Raw genomic sequence first — 23,317 nt, 5'->3', positions numbered from 1 at the left:
CCGTCACCGGCGGCTCACAGCAGCCCAGCTCCAGGTTGAGCTGTTGTTCAGCATCTTAGCTGTGGAGGGCAGTGTCATTGGCCCTCATATGTGGGATCCGAACCGGGGCCCTCTGGCGTCCCAAGCCAGTTCGTACCCATCGCGCTACTCGGCCAGCCCTGTTTTTTTTTAATGTTTGTTTTGAGGTCATTTAACTGTTTAATACTTGATTCTGGTTCTAGAATTCTGTCGTGTCATGTAGTAGATACTTGCCAAGTTAGATCTGTTAGGCCTATTTGAAGATTGGTACATGCATACTGAATGATATTTTAGTTCAGATTTTTTTCATTTGCAAGCAACAGAAATGAAATTCAAATTGGCATAATTTTAAAAAAGGGAATGCATTAGCTTGCAGAGTTAAAAGTCTAGGGGGTGGGCATGGTTTAAGTACAGCTGGGTCCAGAGGCTCAGGTGCGGTTACCATGTTCCTCATTTAAAAGCTTTGTTTTTCACTTGATGATTTAGGCTTTTTTATATACTAGGAGATTTTTTTTTTATGTTATTGCTTTATTGAATGATACGTTAAGGTCAAGGTTGCTGGACCAAAAATTTGACCTCTTAGAGTCATTGAAATAGCTAAGGTTCAACTGATAGAATTATGTAATTTTATTATATTTTTGCATGGGATGACACCATGTTCACAATTGGCTGTGGTAGAGCTTTTACATACTTGCAGGTATATGCGCAGACAAGTATTGTAACGCTTTTCCCTGCTCTGCTTGTCTGCAGGCAGTGAAGTGAAATCTGCAAGAGTCCTGCTCGCTCAAGGCCTGCATACAGGAAAGAAGCAGGGGAAAAGCGTTACAGTCAGCTTTTGTTCTACAGCAATTTAAAACATAACAGGTATGTTAGATTTTTGGTCTGTCAGCCTTGACAATGCTCCTTGAAAATGACCTGAGTACTCTCTGAGGTAGTAGGTTATATCACGGAAATGTATTTAAGATGTGACTGTGATAAAAGTTCTTGTAAGATTTTTCTTGGAAAGAAATAACCATAAACTCCCATAGTGTTATTTGACACCAGCTACTAAAATAGTTTTTTTACTAACAAAAATTGTTAGCATGACAGTGGCATATGTGATAAAGGATAGATTAAAAATTCTTTTTAGATTTTACTTTTAAGATTTTTAAAAAAATTTAAGTTCAGTCCTGTGGATGGATTGAACTCAAAACATATTTTGCGTTATCTAGTTGTACTGTGAAACATTTGTGACTCTGGACTATAAGACCAAAAGAAAAATTTTGTAATTGCCAAGCTACTCATGCAGTCATTTTGTTTTTTAGGTATATTGGAAAGTCTGATTCAGTTACGATCAGTGTATGGAATCACAAGAAGATCCATAAAAAACAAGGTGCTGGATTTCTTGGTTGTGTTCGTCTTCTTTCCAATGCCATCAATCGCCTCAAAGACACTGGTTGTGAGTAGATACTAGTGCTTTATAAAATTTACATACATATGTATATATACATATATGTTTTGGGGGGGAGGCAGGGGTCCAAAAACTTAACTTCCTATGTGTTTGGAACATTGGTAAATATTCCTGGTTTAAATTTATTTTCTGGACTTTTAAAAAACAAATATTTTAAATATGTGAAACCTAGAACTGAATCAGAGCTGATGCCTACTTTCCAGTGAATATATAAGGGTTAAGAAATGATTGCTATCCAGAAGTAAAAAGAAAGGTGTCAAAATGTATATGCCCTTTTTCTTAGTACTCTTCTCTGGTTTTGGTGGATTTGTGAGATACGGTGAGTTTTATTTAGGTGATTGGAGTGTGTAAGGTAGTAGTTAAAGGGGACTTATTAATGAAAAAGAATGAGATATAAAACTGAAAAAATTACTTGTGTAACCAATGAGGTACCTCATGAGGTATCCTGGAGGGGGTGGTCAATTTCCTAGACTACTGTCTTGCCTCAATGATAGCTCCATTTGCTAACACCTACAGTGAGCCAAACACTGTGCTCAGTACTTCATATACATTTTCTTTTTTGTTTTTCCCTTGGCATTATTTCTTTTTATTAGTTTCAGGTGTACAAAACAGTGTAATAGTTAGACATTTACACCCCTCACAAAGTGATACCCCCCAATCTATTGCCCATCTGACATCATATATAGCTGTTACAATTCCATTGACTATATTCCCTATGCCGTATTCCACATCTCGTGAGTCTATATACCATAAATATATATATATTTAATTATAGTTGACATTCAGTATTATTCAACTTCAGCTTCAAGTTATAGAAAGGTAAATGTTATTTTGAATGTAAAACAGCTATATTAACTACTTATCTATAGCTTAGTTTTTCACCAATCTGGGCATTTAGAAGATAAAATCAAGACACTAGAAATGATTTCCATATTGAATTAATAAATTGATGTAACATATGTGTAATTTCATGTAACCAGGTGACAAAGAGTATCTTTTTGGGAGTGTTTCCATTGGGATATACTGGAAATATCTTTTTCAACAGAATTTTTTTGTTGTTTTCTACAGAATTGTTTTTTACATAATATCAAAAGTATTGCTAACCATTGCCATATGACTTTTAGTCCAGATGCCTATACTAAGCAAAAATTCACGTAGAATATAGCTAAGGAAATGAATAAATAAAAAATAGAGTAAATCTAGTTTTGAATGTTAGATATATTAAGAGATGATCTTCCTTAATGTATTATGATACCACAACCCAGATATATAATATTGACATGTTAAGAAAAAGGGAAGCGAAACAAAGAAACAAAAACACATAGACACAGACAACAGTTTAGTGGTTACCAGAGGGTAATGGGGGAGGGAGGTGGTATAATAGAAAAGGGTAAAGGGTGTCAAATATATGGTGATGGAAGGAGAACTGACTCTGGTGATGACACAATGTGATATATAGATGATGTATTATAGAAATGTACACTTGAAATCTATGTAATTTTACTAACCATTGTCACCCTAATAAATTTAATTAAAAAAAAAAAGAAAATGAGAAGACGTATAGCCTAAGCGAAAAAGGAAAAGAAAAAGGGAGAAAATTGAGCGGAAAGTTTTGAGTCAGGGGAATTTAAAGGGATCCGAAAATTTCTTTGTGTTTCTGGGTTGACAGGGTTACCTACAGGATATAGAAGACATTGGGATTGGAAAAGATTTAGCATATAGAAACGAATTGTTTTATTACCCAGCCTAGCAGATAGACTGAAAACTTACAGGTCACATGTATGACCTTGTGTCTGGTTCAATTTAGTCAACATTTATTGAACCTTTAATGTGCCAGTTACTGATCGAAACCCTGGTGATATAAAGGTGAAAAAAGCATGGAGTTCTGACCTCTGAGAAGCATGGGCAAAGGCCTCCTGGTGAAGGGAGCAGGACACACTGGAAGGATGGAGCAGAAGAGGAACTGCTCCGCACAAGTCCACTGTCTAGCTGACTTAGTAGCATCCATTTTTTTTCAAAGGAAAAAATGTCTATTTTGGGCTGGATAGCCAGGTGCTATAGTTTTGGAGCATGAATTTTTCTTTCTGCTGCTTGTGAATGTCTTATTGCATTAATTTACTTGACCTTTTTGATGTGCATAATATTTATCAAACATTGATTAGCATCTGATGTACTGTTCCACCAGGTTGGAGTGGACAATACAAAAACTAAGATATGGTCTCCTCCTTTTATCAATTTATGATTTATTTAAGCAGACAGATGGCATATAGTGGTAAAAAAAAATTCAGTTTTAAGTGCTCTGATCAAAGTAACACCAAAACACTAAAGGTGACATTGTTCCTTACTGTAACTAGCCAGGCCTGTGTCATGTCTGTATGAGACATGACAGAATAAGTGAGTTGCCCCTTAATGAGTTAGTAGAGCAACGGACCCAAACTCTTATCTTACAGTTTATACTTGGTGTCTTATTAATATTTACTCTGTGTGTTGTGGAGGGTCATTTGAAATGGTCAGAGAAAAAGTAACAGTGATAGCAACTAACATTTATTGAACACATATGTGCCAGGTACTTTGCTAAGAGCTTTACATAATTACCTGATTTAATCCTTGGAAAATTTGAAGTAGGTACTGCTATTATACACGAGAAAGTCAAGATACGGATAAATTGCTTAAGAACAGTAACTTTTTTTTTTTAATTAAGATTTTATTGGGGAATTGGGAAAGGGGAACAGCCAAGTTGTTGTCCTTCAGTCTTAGTTGTGGAGGGCACAGCTAGCTTGGCTACAAGTCCAGTCACCATCCGGCTGCCCGTTGGAAGCTCGCAGCCGCTCAGCTCAAGGTGCCCTGTTCCGTCTTAGTTGCTGGTGGGCGTGGTGCACCATCCCATATGGGAGTTAAGCCGGCAACCTTGTAAGGAGCACGTGCTCTCATCAGCTCAGCCATCCTGCCGCCTGTTGGCAGCTCAGCTTGGGTGCAGCATCACTGGCCCATGTGGGAATTGAACTGGCGGCCCTGTTGCTCAGAGCTTGCACTCTTAACCTACTGAGCCACTTGGCCAACCCCAAGAAGAGCAACTATTAAGTGACAACCACAACTCAGACTGAAATGGTCTGAAATTTTTGGAAAGAAAGTAACTGCATGTTGGCGATGTATATATATGGTTTCTGAATTTATCAAAACTTTTGTTGAGACATTTACACTAACTGTATATGCAGTCAGAGAATCTAAAACAAATTTGTTTCATCATTAAAACATGATTAATTCTTTAAATGATAGGAGATTATGGAAATTTACTATCACTCAATAGATGTTAGAATCTCTGATACCAGCGTATTTTTTAATTGCTTTTTTTCTTTTAATTTGGAATAGATCAGAGGTTGGATCTATGCAAACTTGGGCCAAATGACAATGATACAGTTAGAGGACAGATAGTAGGTAAGTGTGGAACTTAAAATTACATACATTTTGGCTTCATTCAAGCTGACCTATGCTCTAAATACCTTTTAAATCAAAGTACAACTGTCATTTCATTGTATTGGCATGAATTAAATGAGTCATGTAAAGTGTTTTGAACAGTGGATTCAGGATCCATGCTAACTTAATTAAAAACAGCAAACTATAAATAATTAAAAAAAATAAAGGCTCCTAATATTTGAAGAGTTACTGATCATTTAGGAAGGAATTTATTTAAAGTATACGAATACAGTAGAGCACTAAGACAGAAGAAAGATGCCATTGGACTCTTACTGCTTCATTACAGAGCAGAATTTAGAATAAGATGATTGCATGATGAAACTTCTAGAGAGGTTTTAGTTACTGAAGGTACTCGAAGGGCTTCCTTTTACAAGGCAATGAATTGGTTTCATAGTTCGGGAACTGCCAGAGTAGCAGCATAGCAAAGCCCTACTGCGGTTATCATAGGGAAGTATCTACAGCAATGTTGATAATTCCCATCATTCTTAGATTAAGAAGAGAGTAAAAACTCAAAAATAAATCCTGGCATACAGACTTTTAACTGTAATTGTCCCTACTTTATTTGATTTGATATGTAATGTTTGCCAACTAATGTCTAGTAACAAAGTAGTTTTACTAGGTGTAAATTTGCATTTATAAAAATAGCAGACTTTTGTCAGTGGTTAGACATATACCTATTGGAGTGTATATACTATGTAAAAAAAGAACGTTTTACTTTAAAATGTGTGATCAAGATACATATCGTGGTAGGACACTGAGATGGGCTCCTTTAAGGATACGTTTCTGTAGTATTTTTAATGTTGTATGGTAGTCCATGTGGGCACATAATTAATTTAACCAGTGCCTTGTTGGATATTTAGGTTGTTTCTGATGTTTTAATATTGTGAACTGTGCTCTAATAAACAGTATTTCTATGATTCATTTTGCATATTGCTAGAATTAGACTATTTAAAAAACAACCACATCTAAAAATTGCTTAGGTGTTTTGTAATATAGAATTCTGGAGATGGACATTGAAGCTCGTGAAACCCTTTAGCTGTGATTCTTAATGTTATTCTAAACAAAGCTAATGAGAAAATACATTGTTTCTGCTGTGATTGTATTTTGGTAGGCATTTCACTTAGCCTTTCTGTATAAAAACTGATTGATATAGTTTTCTAGTATAATTTTCACAATAACGAATACATTCACTGAGAAGGTTTGTTACAGTGTTGTCTCCTGTAAATGGAATTTATATAAAGGAACAATGTGTTGAACTTTCTGATTTTTCAAAATTTTTACAGAGCTGGAAGGTTTCAGAATTTTGAGACCCTCCCTAGAATGAAGGGTCTTACGATATCATACTTTGTGTCATATTCTTTAAGAAGTTGAGCTACAGTCAGGGTTTCCTATACCTCTTCTGTGTTTTGGGAGAGTTGCCAAAGATGGAATTAAAGAATAATAGAGCAGCAAGGACTTCAGGCACATCATTTACCCTAATTTCCACATTATTCAGATTGGGATTATCTCAACCTCAAGAAATTTAAGTGTTTTGTTCAAGGTAACAGTGCTAAACTAGTTGGTATAGCCTCGTTTAGCATTCACATCTCTTGCTACCAAGTTTATAGCGGTAGTTTTATACTACACTGGATGGTGATGTATTGTTTTAACTCAGGGACTTGAAGTGTCGCCCTATTGTCAGAATCTAGTGTTGTATTGTTTTTAAAGATGGGTCAAGAATTAAACCAAAATTAATGTGAACTTTTCAAATTCCTATACATGAATATACTGTTCATGTGTTATGCCTCTTCTTAAATGCAGTAGTGGCTTTGCATTGCCCATTACTATGGGAAAAAAGTAATTAGACACTTCCATGAACATGATAAAGTGTAAGAAACCTTAAAATTCTCATATTACCCCTAAAGGAAAAAAAGCTTATGGGAAAAGAAATTACAGAATTTAGTAGAAACTAACGAGTTCATTCTAAAATATTAAAATAAGCTAAGCCTGATGTCTTTTAAAGGTATGTATTTTAAACTGTAATAATTCTTTCTAGTTCTATGACTCTTAGTAATGTTTTTGTTGTTTAATAGTAAGTCTTCAGTCCAGAGACCGAATAGGCACAGGAGGACAAGTTGTGGACTGCAGTCGTTTATTTGATAATGATTTACCAGATGGGTAAGCTAAAATCACTAGAGAAATAAGTAGATAATATCCTTAAAATAATGAGAAATCAGTTGGTGATTATTGTATACTTAACTTTAAAAATTTGCTGACCAAGTCCACAATCTAGATTTTCCTTGTACTTGGAAAATCAATAAGGGATTTTGCTTGTCACAGCAAATTTATAAAGCAAGCCATGAATTAGATGTTTAGTTTTTAAGAGTTTTGGCTAGGATACAAATCAGTTTTCTTGGAAAATATAACTCCTGTAAATACTATATATTTAAAAGAAAACCTTTTTTGTTTGATTAAATTATTCAAAACCGGGCATATAAATGCTGAATCTGAGAAATTGCTCTATGTAGAGGAATAGCACAGAGAATTTCTGTGATAATGTAATAGTAATTATAATAACATAGTAACATTGATTGAGCATGCAGTGTCAGATACTGTTGTAAGCACTTTATATGATACATTTATATCATTTAATTCTCATAGCATATGATTCTGGAATTAGACTAGCTGGGTTCCAGTCCTTAGTCTTCTGCTTACTAGCTTATGAATTTAATCAATCTGTTTAACTTCTGTAAGCATTGGTTTATATTGGTTTATAAAAGGATAATGATGATAATAGTACATGTGCATATGCCATAAATTGTGAGGATTAAATGAAATCATTCATGTAAAGCACTTAGCACAATGTCTTGCATGTAGTAAGTGCTTAATAAATAATTAGTTCTTATTATTACTACTTCTACGACTATTGTTATCCTTGTTACCCTCATTCGTTTCAAAGATTAAAAGAACTGAGACTCAAAAAATTAAGTAACTTGCTGAGGACCACCTGGTAAATGGCAGAGCTGGAACATAAAGAACTGGAATTCCAAAGCTCATGCTGTTTTTATCACTATCCTCTCTATCTTTAGTACTAGTTCTGACACTTTTCTGATTTTATTTTTAACTTTCAAAGTATTTTTAATTAACTTCAATGAGGTATAGTTTACATGCAATAAATTTATCCATTTGAAGTATATAGTTGGTTGAGTTTTTACTGAAATTATTTTTGACATTATTTTAAATTTTACATCCAGCCTGTGGTATTGGCTTATTTTGCTTAAACTATTAAAATTCATTGTAATGTAAGTCTGTTTATAAATCATTTTAGCATTGTTGATATTTCGGTTAACTTTTAAGCATGTAAGGTAGATTTGGTACTTTTTGAAGGGGAAGTTTAAAATGAAATATCTAACCAATATTGAGAGATTACAACAATGTAAGGCTTAATCTAAACTTGCTCTACATTATTGTACTATACTTGTAATCACAGGGGAGAGAAACCTCTTAGTATCTCTTTATTTTCTATTTTTTAAGGCCTCTAAACCTCTGCCAGTGTTTTAGTGGAAATATTAACATTATTACATTTCTATAGTCGTTTGCCTATTTTTTTGTTACATGAATTAATAAGATGCTGAGGAAGAAGTGACATTCTTGCTTTTTAAAAAATTAGTTTGAGTAGGCTAAATACTTTAAAAAGCTTTTATATACTTTTCTAGTTTAATTTTTAAAAATTGTGTGATTTTTATTTTTAGTGTGGCCTTTTCTTTCCACTAAATTCTGGAGAAATTCGTGTAATTTAATGGGGCATTGTTGACATTATTGAAAAATTCTCAGAGTTTGGCTGATGGAAAATATTAGTCACACCTCAGTGTAAATAACAGAAGCTTCAGAATTCCAGAAGATATATTGCACAGTTTTAAAATAAGTTAATAAATTCCTCCGTTCTCTGTATTGATCTTACAGTTTGTCATTCTTGATTCATACTAGCAGATGCCTTCCTGGCTTGTTTATTACACTAAAAACATTCTGTCCAGCTTCCTATTAATACCATGTCTCTCAATGTTTTTATTTAAGCTGGGAAGAAAGGAGAACTGCCTCTGGAAGAATCCAGTATCTAAACCACATAACAAGAACTACTCAGTGGGAACGCCCTACACGGTAAGAATATACAAATATCTGTCCATGGTCTATGCTGTTGACCTTCCTAAAGTCGTTTCTTTCTGTTTAACTCTCAGCTTTGCTGGATTTCCTGTCTTGGTTTATACTGTTATAGATCAGTAGATGTTATAGCAAGTGCCATTATTCCTTTTAAAAAGTAATTTTCGTTAAAGATTATTTAGCAGGTTATCCTGTTATTGTAGCTGCAGGGTCTGCGATGGTACTCAATAAATATTTATTAAATGAGTTAAATGAATAAATTGAGAAGTCACCTTATTTCTGGAATTCCAAAAAAAAAGGTTTTTTTGAGTCCATTATTGAATGGCTGTAACAAAATATATATGCAGGATCTGCATTTGTTTAGTCATGTAGGGGCATGATTACATTATATTACATCTGATAATGTCTGTAATCAAGATAAGAACCCAAATGCTCTGAAACCATATGGAGGGGCACCTAACTTAGAGTTGGGGGGAAGGGGATGGTGGAACTTGAATAGAAAAACTCTGAAGGAGAGGAATCTCTGAAATAAATCCTGAAAAATGTTAGGATTTAGCCAGGTAAGGGGAACGTGATGAAAAACATTCAGGATAGTGGTCATAGCAATCATTCAGTTCAGCGGATGGTTATATGCCAGGCACTGCGCTCAGCCTTTGGGCTGTAACATTCATTGAACAAGGCGGGAAGACCTTCATGGAGTTTAATGTATAAAAAACATAGGGATGCAAGACAATTTTGGGAAACGCCAAGGAAGTGCTTTATGAGTAACAAAATGAATAGGATAAGTGGCTGATTTTTTTTTTTTTTTAAGTAAGAACAAAGTTTATTGCCACCTCTACTCAGTGTTTGTTTTACCCTCCCCACCCTTTTTTTTTTCCTGAGCAGGACTGGCACCAGACAGAGAACATCAAATGCTTCTCATTAGCTATATGTTCTTTTATTTACTAGAGCTTAATTGCTTAACAGTGAATCACAAAGTTTTTTCTATTGTGATTCTCAGGTAAAAGCTCAGCTCATGTTGCCATTTCTAAAAATGCTTATTTGAGAGTTGCATTTCTAGTATTAAACTGCCAAGGATTTTATTGAAGTCAAAGAGCGCATTTTTTCTGTATCTGAATGTAAATGAGTGTAAATGTACTTGTGTCAGTGTTTTAGTGAAATTCATTTCTTTCTAATTCATTTAACTGATAAAGTTGAGTTTAATTTTCACATGTATAAAATTGATTGTGTTGTAAATGTTCGTTTAAAAATTAACTCTTGATTAATCCTCTTATTTTGGATGACCCACAATTGGCTGGGAGCTCTTTGAAGAGGCAAACTATCTTTCTTCCTTATTTCATTCAATAAATATTTGTTGAGTGACTCATATATATGCCAAGCCCTATTCTAGGTGGGATATATAATATATAGTGGGGAACAAACTAGGCACTCTCTTCTCTCAATAAATATTGTAGTGCTGGAAGAGAAAGACAAGGATGCAAATAAGAAAAATATCAGAAATAATTGCGATGCTGAGGAAATGAGGTGATGTACTATCAAATGCCTGGGTGACTACTTTAGATTCAAAGGCCAGGACGGCCCTCTTAGAGGCTATGATTTCAGTGACAAGAAAAGGAACCTGGCTTAGGGAAAATAGGAGTTAAAAGCATTCTGGGTGGAAGGAAGAGCTCTCCAGCACTAAAGGTAGAGTGACCATGGCAAGTTCAAAGGACAGGGAGGATGTCAGTGTGCAGAAGCAGAGTGGGAGAATGGTGGGGAGTCACGTCTGACAGGTAGGCCAAAGCTGAGTCAAGTAGTGCTTTGTAAGCTACTACTCACATCTACAGTTATATGTGGATTTCATGTAAAATGTGATTAAAGTCAATATTAAATGATTTAAAGACATAACTGACAATTCTGCTTATCACTTGAGTTTCTTTGTGTTTAGAGGCTTCAGGCTTTTATTTAGAGTTCTTGAAATCATTGTATTTGTATTATTCCATTTTCTTAGAAACGATTATTACTGCAGTACATACCTTACCTGGGGAACTCTACTTTTGATATTCGAGTTGAGTAATAACTTTTTTTTCCTGTTCCTTTTTAATAGACCGGCATCTGAATATTCCAGTCCTGGCAGACCTCTTAGCTGCTTTGTTGATGAGAACACTCCAATTAGCGGAACAAATGGTGCAACATGTGGACAGTCCTCAGATCCCAGGCTGGCAGAGAGGAGAGTCAGGTCACAACGACATAGAAATTACATGAGCAGGACGCATTTACATACTCCTCCAGACCTACCAGAAGGCTATGGTATGACAACTGGCAGAGGACAAATAAAAGTGTGCTTTACTGATTTCAGCTTGCTAAGGAAGCCGGAAAATCAACCTTTAAAGAAGTTACTAATCTGGGTTTAGGAATACTGCATGAAAATAAAAGTAAATGTGAAACACCCCAACTTTGAAAAGTCTTTGAAGTGGTAGAAGACTACCTACCCAACCGTTTGACCCTGGGCTAGTCATTTAACCTCAGCCTTTTTGCTCTTTTATAATGACATAAGATGAATGATACCTTTCCTTATCACAAAAGTATTGTGAGGAGCATATGAGACTTCTTTGTAAATAGGCACTGTATGAAGGTAAGGTGGTATTGTTATTGATAATGGTAATCTGAAGTCAGGCCTGAAATGTCATTTTCTAAACATACATAGAGATAATTTCAAAAGCATATTTATGATGGTATTTATATATTATATTTGTATTGTCCATAATTTTGGGTTATCTGAGTGATTGGGTAATTGTAAATGATTTAGTCACTTCTGTTTGTATAAAATTATTACAATCTTAATGTAATTTCCTAAATTGTAGAATTTCAAGTAGAAGATGACATGAATCTTCTAGTTGAATACAGAACTTTCTAAATTAATCTCAACTTGCGAACTCTCTTGTAGATAATATAAATGTAGGTAGTATAAACTCGACTGTCCTCTCCTTTCTTGCTGAAAACTAGCCAAGTTACTGACATCCTTGCCCTCTCAACCCCCTGTAGATCAGCTATCCTGGGCTGATGGTGACACCTAATGACCAGCATTGGGAATCATCTGATCTAACTTGTATTTTATTTTTGCCCTAGAATATTTTTTAAATTGTTCTGCAAATGCGTGATTTTAACTTTATTTTAAAATATATTTTGACTCTTTATTTAATTAAAAAAAAAACAATTTGTCCATTAACTGTGCTTAGTGATTAGAGCGTGGACTTGGGAGACAGACCTGGGTTCATATCCTGATTTTGCCACATATTACTTGTGTGACACTGGGCACATTGTTTACCTCTCTGAACCTCAATTTTATCTTCTATAAAATGGGGAAAACATTGGGTTGTCGGAAAAGTCATGACGTATTTTTTCTATGTTTTTCGTTGCAAAAATGCATCATGAATTTTCTAACAACCCAATAATAGTACCAACCGTGCAAATTTTGTTGCAAAATATAAATGATAATTTCATGTGAGTGCCTGACACTGTCTGGCATAGAAAGCACTTAGTAAATTTTGGCTGTTATTTTAATGTTCAGACCTCAGAATCAAGTTATCTCCTGCCATTTTTCTTTGAGATTGATTATAAGGCAAGCTGTTTGGAGTGGGGGTGGTTATACTTTTATAATATTTCTGTGATATAGATTAAAAATTTTTTAATCCAGCCAAAACATAGGAGTAAAGGGGGTACCAAGGCTGAAATTTTTGTAGCTGTTGTCTCTAACCAATTTTAAACATTTTTTATTGTAATTTTTAAAAGTTTCAGGTTTAAATTGATTGATTTTTATAGGTTTATAAACAAATTAAGTTTATACTAATAAATATTAGCAATAACTTTTATCATTTTATATGTTGGAATTTTTCATTAAATTTGGTTTAAAGAAAAGTTCTGTTGCTTAAAAACATAAATAAGTAAAGACTAAAAACCACCTTTTTCACAGATTCCCCTCTTTGCTTTGGCTTCCTCTCTTTTCCCAAGGGTTTTGAGTTACTGTCATCTTTAACTTTTTTCTCCCCAGTATGCACACTTGCTCTTTAGTCTCCCGCTTTCTAACTTGGTTATTTTTCCATCTTTGCCTATTTTTGACTATAGGATGTCTCTTCTGTATTTCATCTTTTTTGCTTCTGTTTAAGTCCAAATGTACTCTTGAGAATAACCTCTCTCAAGAAGAGAAAAAACACATAAGTTTTGTATAAAATTAGGCATAATAAAAAAGCATTACCAACCGGCAAACCCTTTGGAAGTTTTCTGCAAGTCCCCTCAAGATCTCCCCAAAGTTGGTTAGCCTCTTCCTCTGAGCCTTCTTTTGTTCCCCTCAGGCTCCACATTTAAGACAAATAAAAAGATCATTACTTCATGTTTGTTTTGTTTAATTATTGGTACTGTCACAATCTTGTCTTCCATTTTGCATTTCAACATGCTTAGTATTTTAAGCCACATTGTAAGTATAGTTGGCTTTTAGATAGCTGGCCTGTGATCCTCTTCACTGTAAGATTGTTTCCAGGAGAAAATGTACTCTTGAGTTCACAACAAATGATTTGTAAAGTAGATTGGTAATTTAGATAACTTACTTATTAATATAATATTCTAGTGTCTATAGCTGTCTGATTTGGACATTCTGAATATGTTTTTATTGTTAGTGTTTCTTAATTTTACAGAACAGAGGACAACTCAACAAGGTCAGGTGTATTTCTTACATACTCAGACTGGTGTGAGCACATGGCATGATCCAAGAGTGCCTAGGTAAGAACATATTCTAAATACTCTTCATATAATTGAATATCCATTTTACCTAGAATTTATTTGATTATCGAATCGTTAACTTCTTAAAATAGTTCATGTAAAAGTCTGACTCTTTCTAATAATCATTTCACTTTGACATTTAATAGAAAGTCCTACCCATTTCTCTGCAATCCTACCCGCAACGAGTCCCCAGTCCTTCTCCTCCTTAAAAAAAATCTGGGCAAAAACATGGGTCTTTTAGGAGTTGGAAAATTGACCTGGGGAAAAAAACGTACATATCCCTTTTTAAAGGGTAGTAAATTGATATTTTTATTTCTGGTTAGGCTTTTTTTTTTTAAAGGTTTATTTTAACCTCATATAAGTGCATTCAATATTCTTTTATATGTTCCTTAATAAAGTTGCATTTTAATGTAGAAAAGAAATAACCTAATTAAATTAAATTTCTATCAAATGCCAAAACTTACACATTAGAATTGCAGGCACTGTTGAGTGCATTTACCTGAGATCTTTTTCTGCCTAAAGCTTATACTCAGAGCTCTGCTTGTCAAGAATCATGGATTTGAATCAAAACCAGATGTGGCTAGCTGGTCTTGGATTGCTTTGATACTCTTTTATTTATAAATAAAGCTATTATAATGAAAATGTTTTACTTTGTCATAGAGCTTAATTAGAATCTTTTGAGGGTGGCAACCAAAGAAATATGCAATCATTAATTATTGTATCAAGGTTGCCATTTCTGTGTCTTGGTAATGTAAGCTGTTAGTTTAAAAGAAGTAGTGGGGAGGAAATTTTTGTTTTATTAATAAGCTCACTGAAAAAAAATCCAAGGGCCTAACTTTTAGAAACAAGATTTTTATGTAAATTATGAGAAGAAGTGTTTTGGATTCTGTTTATTCAATTGAGGGTCAATGATGAGCTTTTTCAGAAAATAATTTAAAGTCATTAGAAGGAAATGCATAGAAGAAAATGATTTTTTAAAACTAAATGATTTATAATAGTGAAGAAGTGGAACCTGAGTTATCTGTTGAAAGAATAATATGCAAGCTGGCATCAGAAGTTGAAATTGAGAGAGATTTTGGCACCACTGTTGGTAATATGTTCTTATTCCTCAGGAAACATGTCAGTTTTTCATTAATGAATTAGTGATGTTTATAAAGGTTTAAGAATATTTCATGTTGCATATTGAATAATGACTGTGAAGTTATGCTCTGGATTATTTTTCTTCTCTTTAGTTTCTATGCCCCAAATTGTTATCTTAAAAATCATATCTTCATATCATCATATATCATCATATCTTTTGTTTTTTGGAGGATATCCTTTAGTAAATATACCTTTTGTGTGGAGGATCATTTATCATAGCAGACTATAAATATTTAGATTCTATTAAAATATCACTAATTAAATATATTTATTTATAAGATAGTGTAACTCAGACTCTTGAATTTTATTTAAAGATACCCAGTAAACTTAGGTTTATCTGAGAAGTCTCATTTCATCAAGTTGTACAGATCTCGTTAAAGCAGTGATTAATGAATAAAAAAACACACCAAAAAAAAAAAAACAATGATTAATGCCTTGTTATTCGTTACATTGCATACTGACTATGTAGCCTTGAAATACAGATCTGTACTACTTTTTATGGCTGTATAACATTCCATTTTTCTTCAGTCATTTCCTAATTGGAAATAAAGATTGTTTCCAGAGTTCTGCTCTTTTAATCAATTCTGTAGAGCTCTCCCATGTATGACTATAGATTTATAAAATTCTAAATAAAATGATATAAAATCAAGTTCTGCATTATATCCAAAGAATTATCCTTTGATTTCAGTATTTGTTTTTCATTTCTAAAAGCTCTATTTTTTAAAATCCATCTGTTTATTCTTACTCTCTCATTGATAGCTTGCCTTTGTAATTGTTCCCTTTTATTTTTTTTTCATGTTGCATCTCATAGCTGTTCTCTCTGTTTGATCTCTGACAGTACTTGGGGATCTAATTCTGTGGTTTATTGTTTCCACTGACTCTCAGTCTTCATGACTTCTTTCTGAGGTGTTGGGTGATCTTTGTGAGTTTGTTTGATCTTAATTGGGTGAGTTCTGTGGACCAAAATGGGAATTTAGGAAGTTTTCCTGAATCACTTCATCCTCTCTTTGAGTTCTCTGTGTAGGGAGGAAGTTTCAGATTTCATTTTCCAACCTTGCTGCTGGCCTGAGGCTGTTTCCCAACTAACAGCTACTCACCCACAACCCTACCCCTCTGCCTGCCCGCCTGCCACTCAGGTACCAGCTCCAGCTCAATTCACTTTTTTTTTTTTTTTTTAATTTGAGAAGCTTCTTGGAACTTTCCCTCTTGTCTCTTATGAGGCTAGCAGTGTCTCAAATAATGTGCTCTTTCCAAGCTTTAGTTGCTCTGTAGCAGAAGAGTCTCTTGGAACATCTATAAGCAGAACTCAAAATTATTGTTTCAGCAAATCTATGGGTGCTTATAGGTGCCCATCATTGTGTTTTATTATGACCAAGAATAGATTATTTCATGAAAAATCTTTTTCTAGTTTAACTTTTAAAACATGCTTTTGATGAAATTTATTATTATAATTATCTGTTAACAGTATAAGTTTGCATTAGACATACTGCTTTTATGTCATTCTTTAAGGTCCTATAAATCTTTGGCTCTATATAATAGTATTTTAAGAATGCATGATCAATGGTCTTCAGTCCATTAAAAGTCTTTTTTGCTTTTTTTATATTGTAGCAGTAAGTCTTTAAGAGTAGTCTTCCTTAGATGTCTTAAACAGGTTCATTCACTAGCTTTACACCTTTCAAAATTCAAAATGAAGACGTTATCCTTTAAAATATATACTGTGGTTATTTTCAGGGTCATAAAATTCAATAGCATTTCCAGTTTTGCTTTGTTGAAGAGCTTAAAATTAATCATAGAATGAATATTTATTTACACAAATTTTATGATGTAATGAAATAATTGAAGAGAAATTTTAAAAAACATTCAATTCCTTATATCACTGGCATTTGTAAAATAATATTTTGTCAGATAAGTATTGAAGTACAGTTTATATTGGCAAATGTTGTGATTGCTTTTATATTAATTTAAAATCTGTATTACATTAAAGCCCAGGAACAAACTTTCTAAAAATGTAGGCTATGTGATAAGTTTCTGAGCCATTTATGGATTGGGTTTTGAATATGCAAGTTTGTTAAACCATTGGGAATTAAAGATTCCAGCTGAACATCTCAAGTTTCTGAAACAATACATTTTCTCAGACTTCATGGAATTGTTCTGTGTCATTTACACTTGCTTGGCCTAGCAGTCCCAGCAATGAGGTATTTTTTATTTTATATTTGTTTTTGCAGGGATCTTAGCAACATCAATTGTGAAGAGCTTGGTCCATTGCCTCCTGGATGGGAGATCCGTAATACGGCAACAGGCAGAGTTTATTTCGTTGACCATAACAACAGAACAACACAATTTACAGATCCTCGGCTCTCTGCTAACTTGCATTTAGTTTTAAAGTAAGTTTTTGAAACAATACGTGTTAAAATGCGAGTCTGAACAAGAGAAGACTGGTGATGCTTTTTGTAATAAATGTGGTAGAATGTCTGGCTCTCTTCAATTATAAATTACTTTTGTTGAACAGAATTTTATATAAGAGCATGACAAGTTTAACTCTGATATGTGAGTATTTTAATCCCACTGTGCTTAAGTAAGAACCTGTCCTGAAATGTTAAGAAAGGGTATGTATCAAAGGTACACCCTGGCACACCTTGGAGACAGGCTGCTTTATGGGGTTAGATGGATTTTTCCCCATGGGTGCATCAGAGATAGCCGAGTCCATCCCAGAGCATTTTTTGCTATGTCAGTTTTGTCTTTTCGCTTTAAGCCATTTACAGGACTTAGTCTTTCATACAAGTCTTTGTGAATGAGCTTGATGTATGCTGGTTTAAAAAAAATCAGCTTTATTGAAATGTAATTCACATACAGTTAGCTGTGCATATTTAAAGTGTACATTTGAAGTTTTGATCTATTATACACCCCAGAAACCGTCACCACAGCGAAGATGGTGAACGTGTCCGTCACCCTCAGAAGTTTTTTCATGCCTCTTTGTAATTCTTCTATCCCTTCTCATGGGCCTTCCACCTGTCCTAGTTTCCTAGGTTGCTGTAACAAATATCACACACTGGGTGGTTTAAAACAACTGATTCATTCTCTCACAGTTCTGGAGGCCAGAAGCTCAGAATCAAGTTGCCAGCAAGGGTTGGTTCCTTCTGGAGGCTCTGAAGGGGACTCGGCTCCTTGCCTCTCACTTAGCTTTCGGTGGTTGCCAGAAATCTTGGCTTGTAGAGACATCATCCCAACCTTTTCTTCACATGGCCTTCTATGATCTGTTTCTACCCACAAAACGTATGACACCAAATGTGTGGGCTTTCCCCTCGATCCTACCAGTTCTCCAAGTCTCCAGACACCAACGAGGTGTACAGTGGTTAAATTCAGCTCTGACAATAATTATGCAGTTAGTGTCAGATTCCACAGGTTAAGTCCCACAAGACTGTCTACACTTTAGATGTCTTCGCAAGTCCCAGTTCTTACTGACTGGCTATAAATTGGGGATTTCCCATGACTCCCTCCTTGGGTTCCGTGATTTGCTAGAATGGCTCACAGAGCCAGGGAAATACTTTATTTACTATTACCAGTTTATTACAAAAGATACAACTCAGGAACAGCCCAAAGGAAGAGAGGCACGGGGCCAGGAACGGCAATGGACGGGCACAGAGCTGCCATGCCCTCTCAGGCTGCTTCACCCTCAGTGTGTTCACCAACCTGGCAGCTAGCTCTCTGAACACTGTTTAGGGGTTCTTAGGGAGATGTCATCACATAGGCATGCTCAATTATTGACTCAACCTCCAGCTTCTCTTCTGTCCCCAGAGGCTGGGCAAGGGGGCTGGAAGTTCCAGGCTTCTAATCAAGCCTTGGTCTTTCTAGCGACCAGCCCCGATCCTGAAGCTACCTAGGAGCTCATCAAGAGTCACCTCATTGAAAACAGAAAAGCTCCTATGCCCAGGAAATTCTAAAGGATTTAGGAGCTCTGTGTCTGGAACTGAGGACGAAGACCAAACATTAGAACAAAAGACACTCCTATTACCTCTGTCACCTGGGAAATTTCAAGGATTTGAGGAGTTTTGTATCAGGAACCAGGGACAAAGACCAAAGTGTATTTCTCACTATGCCGCACCTTCTTTCCTGTTGGATCCAAATTTCCCTCTTCTTTATGACCTCATTTAACTTGATTACATCTGCAAGGACCCTGTTTCCAAATGAGGTCACATTCACAGGTACCAAGGGTTAGGACTTCAGTATATCTTTGTGCACACAATTCAAACCACAGTATACCCCATCTTCAGCCAACCACTGATCTGCTCTGTCACTATACGCTCGTTTGCATTTTCTAGAGTTTTAGATAAATGGATTCATACGATGCGCACTCTTTGTTTGGTTTCTTTTACCCGGCATAATTATTTGAGATTCATCTCTGTTGTTACATTATAGATTATTTCATTCCTGGGTGGTATTCCATTGCATGGGTATACCACAATTTATTCATCCATCTACCTGTTGGTGGATATTTGGATTGTTTCCAGTTTTTGATTCTGACAAATACAATTCTTACGAACATTTATGTATAAATCATTGTATGGACATATGGTCTCACTTCTCTTGGGTAAATAAATACCTAGAAGTAGAACGGCTGCGTTATAGGCTAGATTTGTGTTTAACTTTAAAAAAACTGCCAAATTGTTTTTCGAAGTGATTGTTCCCATTTCACGTTCCCATCAGCAGTGCGTGAAAGTTGTGGTTGCTTCACACCCTTGCTAACACTTGGTATGGTTAATCTTATTAATTTTAAACATTTGAATAGATGTATAGTGGTTCCTCATTATAGTTTAAATTTGCATTTCTCTCATGACTGACTGATGATGTGGAGCTTTTATGTGCGTTTTGCCATCTGTATGTCTTCTTTGGTGAAGTTTTTTGCCCTCTTTTAAAAACGAGATTTTTTTTTTTTTTTTTTAGTTTTGAGAGTTCTTTAGATACTTGTGATACAAGTCCTATATTATATGCTTTGGAAAGGTTTTTCACTTAGTCTGTGACTTCTTTTCATTTTCTTAAGTGTCTTTTGAAGAGGTTTCAAAGAAAATATTTTTCTTTAAAATTCTGATGAAGTTCAGTTATCCATTGTTTCTTTTATGGATTATGCTTTTGGTGTTATATCTAAGAAACCTTTGCCTAACTCAAGTCATAAAAATTTCCTTCTGTGTTTCAGAAGTTTTATGGCTTTAGATTTTACATTGAGGTCCCTGATCCATTTTGAGTTAAAATTTTCTGTCTAGTATAAGATATACTCAAGTTTTTTGTTTGTTTGTTTGTTTTTGCGTAGGATGAATGCAGTTGTTTGAGGAATATCTTTTAATATATTCTGTTTTGATTTTGTTTATATATGTGTATAAAAACACCTTTACTATGATGTTTGTAAGAGTAGTAAATAGTGATTTGTAATTTTCATCAAAGATACATTTTCTCTGGATAGTTACATGTTTTAGGTATAAAATTTGGCCTGGTCCCTAAGAACCACCATTGTATGTAAAATAAGTTTGGGTATACATTTATGAGAGAATTGAGAGCATTTTTGTTTATTTTATCATAGCTACCATTGCCCTTGACCGTTAAGCTAGGAGATTGTGCTCTTGTCAGTTGTGGGCAAAATTAAACTCCAGTTGAATCACTCAGTGTCTGCATAGACATCCGTAGCGAATTATTGGACTTCTTATTTCCTGACAATTTGTTGGAATTAACTAGTTCATTATATCATAAGGTTCTTTAAAAAAATTCTTAGATGCAACTTATGTTTTTGCTAGGAGAACAAAAATATCTTTAGGCAACTTGCTTTTAAAAAATTACATTTCTGCTGTACTTGGGAGATTATTTTCATGTATTTTTCGTAATCCATATTTGTGCAGTTTGAAATCACTTTAGCACAACTGTGTGAATGTCCTTAATGCCACACTGACTATATACTTAAAAAATGCTGAAAATGATAAATTTTATGTTATGTATATTTTCCCACAATAAAAAGAAAAGTAGTCACTGTATAAAGCATTTAGACTTGTCTGTACAGTGCTCATTTCTTTGTGCCAGTAACTTACATGTGACCTCCCGCATTCTTGTGGTCTAGACTGGAGCGTGTATAGAAGAAGGGGTCCCTGCCAAGCTGCCAGTTCAAACTGTTTGTCTTTTCCAGAGAGACAGACTCTAGATAACAGGCACAGGGCTTGGCATACGCCTGGATTTTAAAGTGGGTGATGGTAAACTATGCAGAAGAAAATGGAAACGGTATTTGAGAAATTTGTTCTCAGCAGCTGTAGAAAGCTTCCTGGATAAAACTTTTTTCAATTCCTTAAATTCATATGGATTCTGAGAAGTGAACTTTGGACCTACTTTATCGTTGTCAAAAATGACAAGCCAAAAATACAGTAAGGTCCTGAAATGATATCTCTAGACTTGTTTATAATATGATGCTATTTGAAATGTATAATGCAGTCTTTTTAATGTTAAGTGCTTTAATAACATTTTTGTTTACTTCTAGTCGGCAGAACCAATTGAAAGACCAACAGCAACAGCAAGTAGTGTCGTTATGCCCCGATGACACAGAGTGTCTGACAGTCCCCCGGTATAAGCGAGACCTGGTTCAGAAACTAAAAATTTTGCGGCAAGAACTTTCCCAACAACAGCCTCAGGCTGGCCATTGCCGCATTGAGGTTTCCAGGGAAGAGATTTTTGAGGTAAACTTATAAGTCTTATTTCAAAATACAGAAAAATTAAATTTCAGTGTTCTCTCTGTTTTGCAAAAATGCTTTTTAGGACTCATATCTCTTTAGAATGGGAGAGTTTTCATTATTTCTTTTTTAATCGTGGGGAATACAGGCAAGTTCTATTGGAGAGATTTAACATGTAAGAGAAACATTTAAAGGGGATGAAGAGTGTGAGCTATTCCAGTTGGTTCAGCCTGGCCTCTGCATTGCACATACTTATTTGTTACTGAGTTTTAAAAGACCCCAAGTATTATCCATCTTTTACCTTCTAAGTCTTCCAAAAGGTAAGGGACTCTTAAATCAAAAGATCATTTTGTTTAATTATAATTGAACTACTTCCATAATTTATTGAAAGATCTTCCTTTCTAGTATATTCTTTTATCTTTGGATTTTACAGCCCTAATATCAACTTCAAAGTTCTTACATAATTAGTGGCAGAGTTCCAAGGCCAGGGTTTCCTACTCATTAGAGGATTGCTGGGCGAGAGATGTTTGGGGACTTGATAATCCTTTTCCCAAAGAATGAATTTTTTTCTCTCAGAACAGCTCTGACCAAGTTTGTAGTCAGTCATTTGTATTTTAAAATAATGTAACACTTTGATTTGGTAAAGACTACACTAATGATTACTTACGTTCTTTTGGGACTTTATTTTTCTTACCTTTATTTTCTACTGGTGCTTATGACCTAGAATTAGGTCAACCAACTTAAAAAACATTGGTATGGGGCCATCCGAGTGGCTCAGTTGGTTAAGAGCTCGCTCAAGAGTGCGAGTTCTGAGCAACAGGGTCCCCGGTTCAAATCCTGGCCTGAGCTGAGCTGCCTCTGAGGTGGCAGGATGGCTCAGCTGAAAAAAAAAAAAAAATTGGTACGTCTATCAAGTTCTGTTTTGAAAGTGAGTGGAATCATTGCTGTGGTTCATAGAACAATATGGAGTTTTGTACTTAGTAGGCTTTTAATATAACATTTATCAAATGAATTGGTTTCAGTAGTATTAAGCTACATTCATTTTGTTTTTAGAAGTTCTAAGAGGTTGCAAACACTTGGAGTTTATCCACTGATTTGATTGTTGAGCAAATTTCACCTTATTTAAATAAATGTGTGTTTTGTAGATGGAATGGGGGAGAGTGTTTAAATGACAGGTTAAAAGCACCTAGTAATTATAGTATATTAACATTTTTTTCAGGAATCATATCGACAGGTCATGAAAATGAGACCAAAAGATCTCTGGAAGCGACTAATGATAAAATTTCGTGGAGAAGAAGGTCTTGACTATGGAGGGGTTGCCAGGTAAAGACTTGCTTGTCAGGAAATGACATATGGGTCCTTACATTTACAAATTTAAGATACTTTCTGGTGTATAATCTTGTCGTTGATATTTATTTTCTAGTATAATATTCCCTAATGCTTGCAATAAGAGGATATTCTACTAGATAGATTCATAATGAGTTAGGATAGTACTGCTATCAGAAGATGAGTATTTAAGAGCTCCCTCATTGATCATATAGCCCAGTGAGACTTCTTCTGAAAACTAGCTGCAACCCCACGTGGACTGTCGGTAAGACCTGCAGGCCCCATGTTTTCTTCATCTCCCTCCATTAGTACATCT

General features: G+C 34.9%; 1 protein-coding gene across 1 annotated transcript in view; it reads left to right on the top strand.

The window, feature by feature from the left end:
- SMURF2 (SMAD specific E3 ubiquitin protein ligase 2) overlaps positions 1 to 23,317 on the top strand; it is a 99,258-nt gene that overhangs the window by 61,608 nt on the left and 14,333 nt on the right. The window contains exons 4-12 of the mRNA XM_019637781.1: positions 1,323 to 1,456; positions 4,838 to 4,903; positions 7,015 to 7,099; positions 8,996 to 9,079; positions 11,166 to 11,368; positions 13,750 to 13,834; positions 17,200 to 17,358; positions 21,486 to 21,681; positions 22,895 to 22,998. Of these exons, the coding sequence (XP_019493326.1) occupies positions 1,323 to 1,456; positions 4,838 to 4,903; positions 7,015 to 7,099; positions 8,996 to 9,079; positions 11,166 to 11,368; positions 13,750 to 13,834; positions 17,200 to 17,358; positions 21,486 to 21,681; positions 22,895 to 22,998 (1,116 nt within the window). The remainder of the gene's footprint in view (positions 1 to 1,322; positions 1,457 to 4,837; positions 4,904 to 7,014; positions 7,100 to 8,995; positions 9,080 to 11,165; positions 11,369 to 13,749; positions 13,835 to 17,199; positions 17,359 to 21,485; positions 21,682 to 22,894; positions 22,999 to 23,317) is intronic.

The sequence above is a fragment of the Hipposideros armiger genome, unplaced genomic scaffold (genome assembly GCF_001890085.2).
Source record: "Hipposideros armiger isolate ML-2016 unplaced genomic scaffold, ASM189008v1 scaffold_34, whole genome shotgun sequence".
NCBI lineage: Eukaryota > Metazoa > Chordata > Mammalia > Chiroptera > Hipposideridae > Hipposideros > Hipposideros armiger.
Note: the sequence above shows the minus strand (reverse complement) of the source record. Positions and strands in the feature narration are given on the sequence as shown.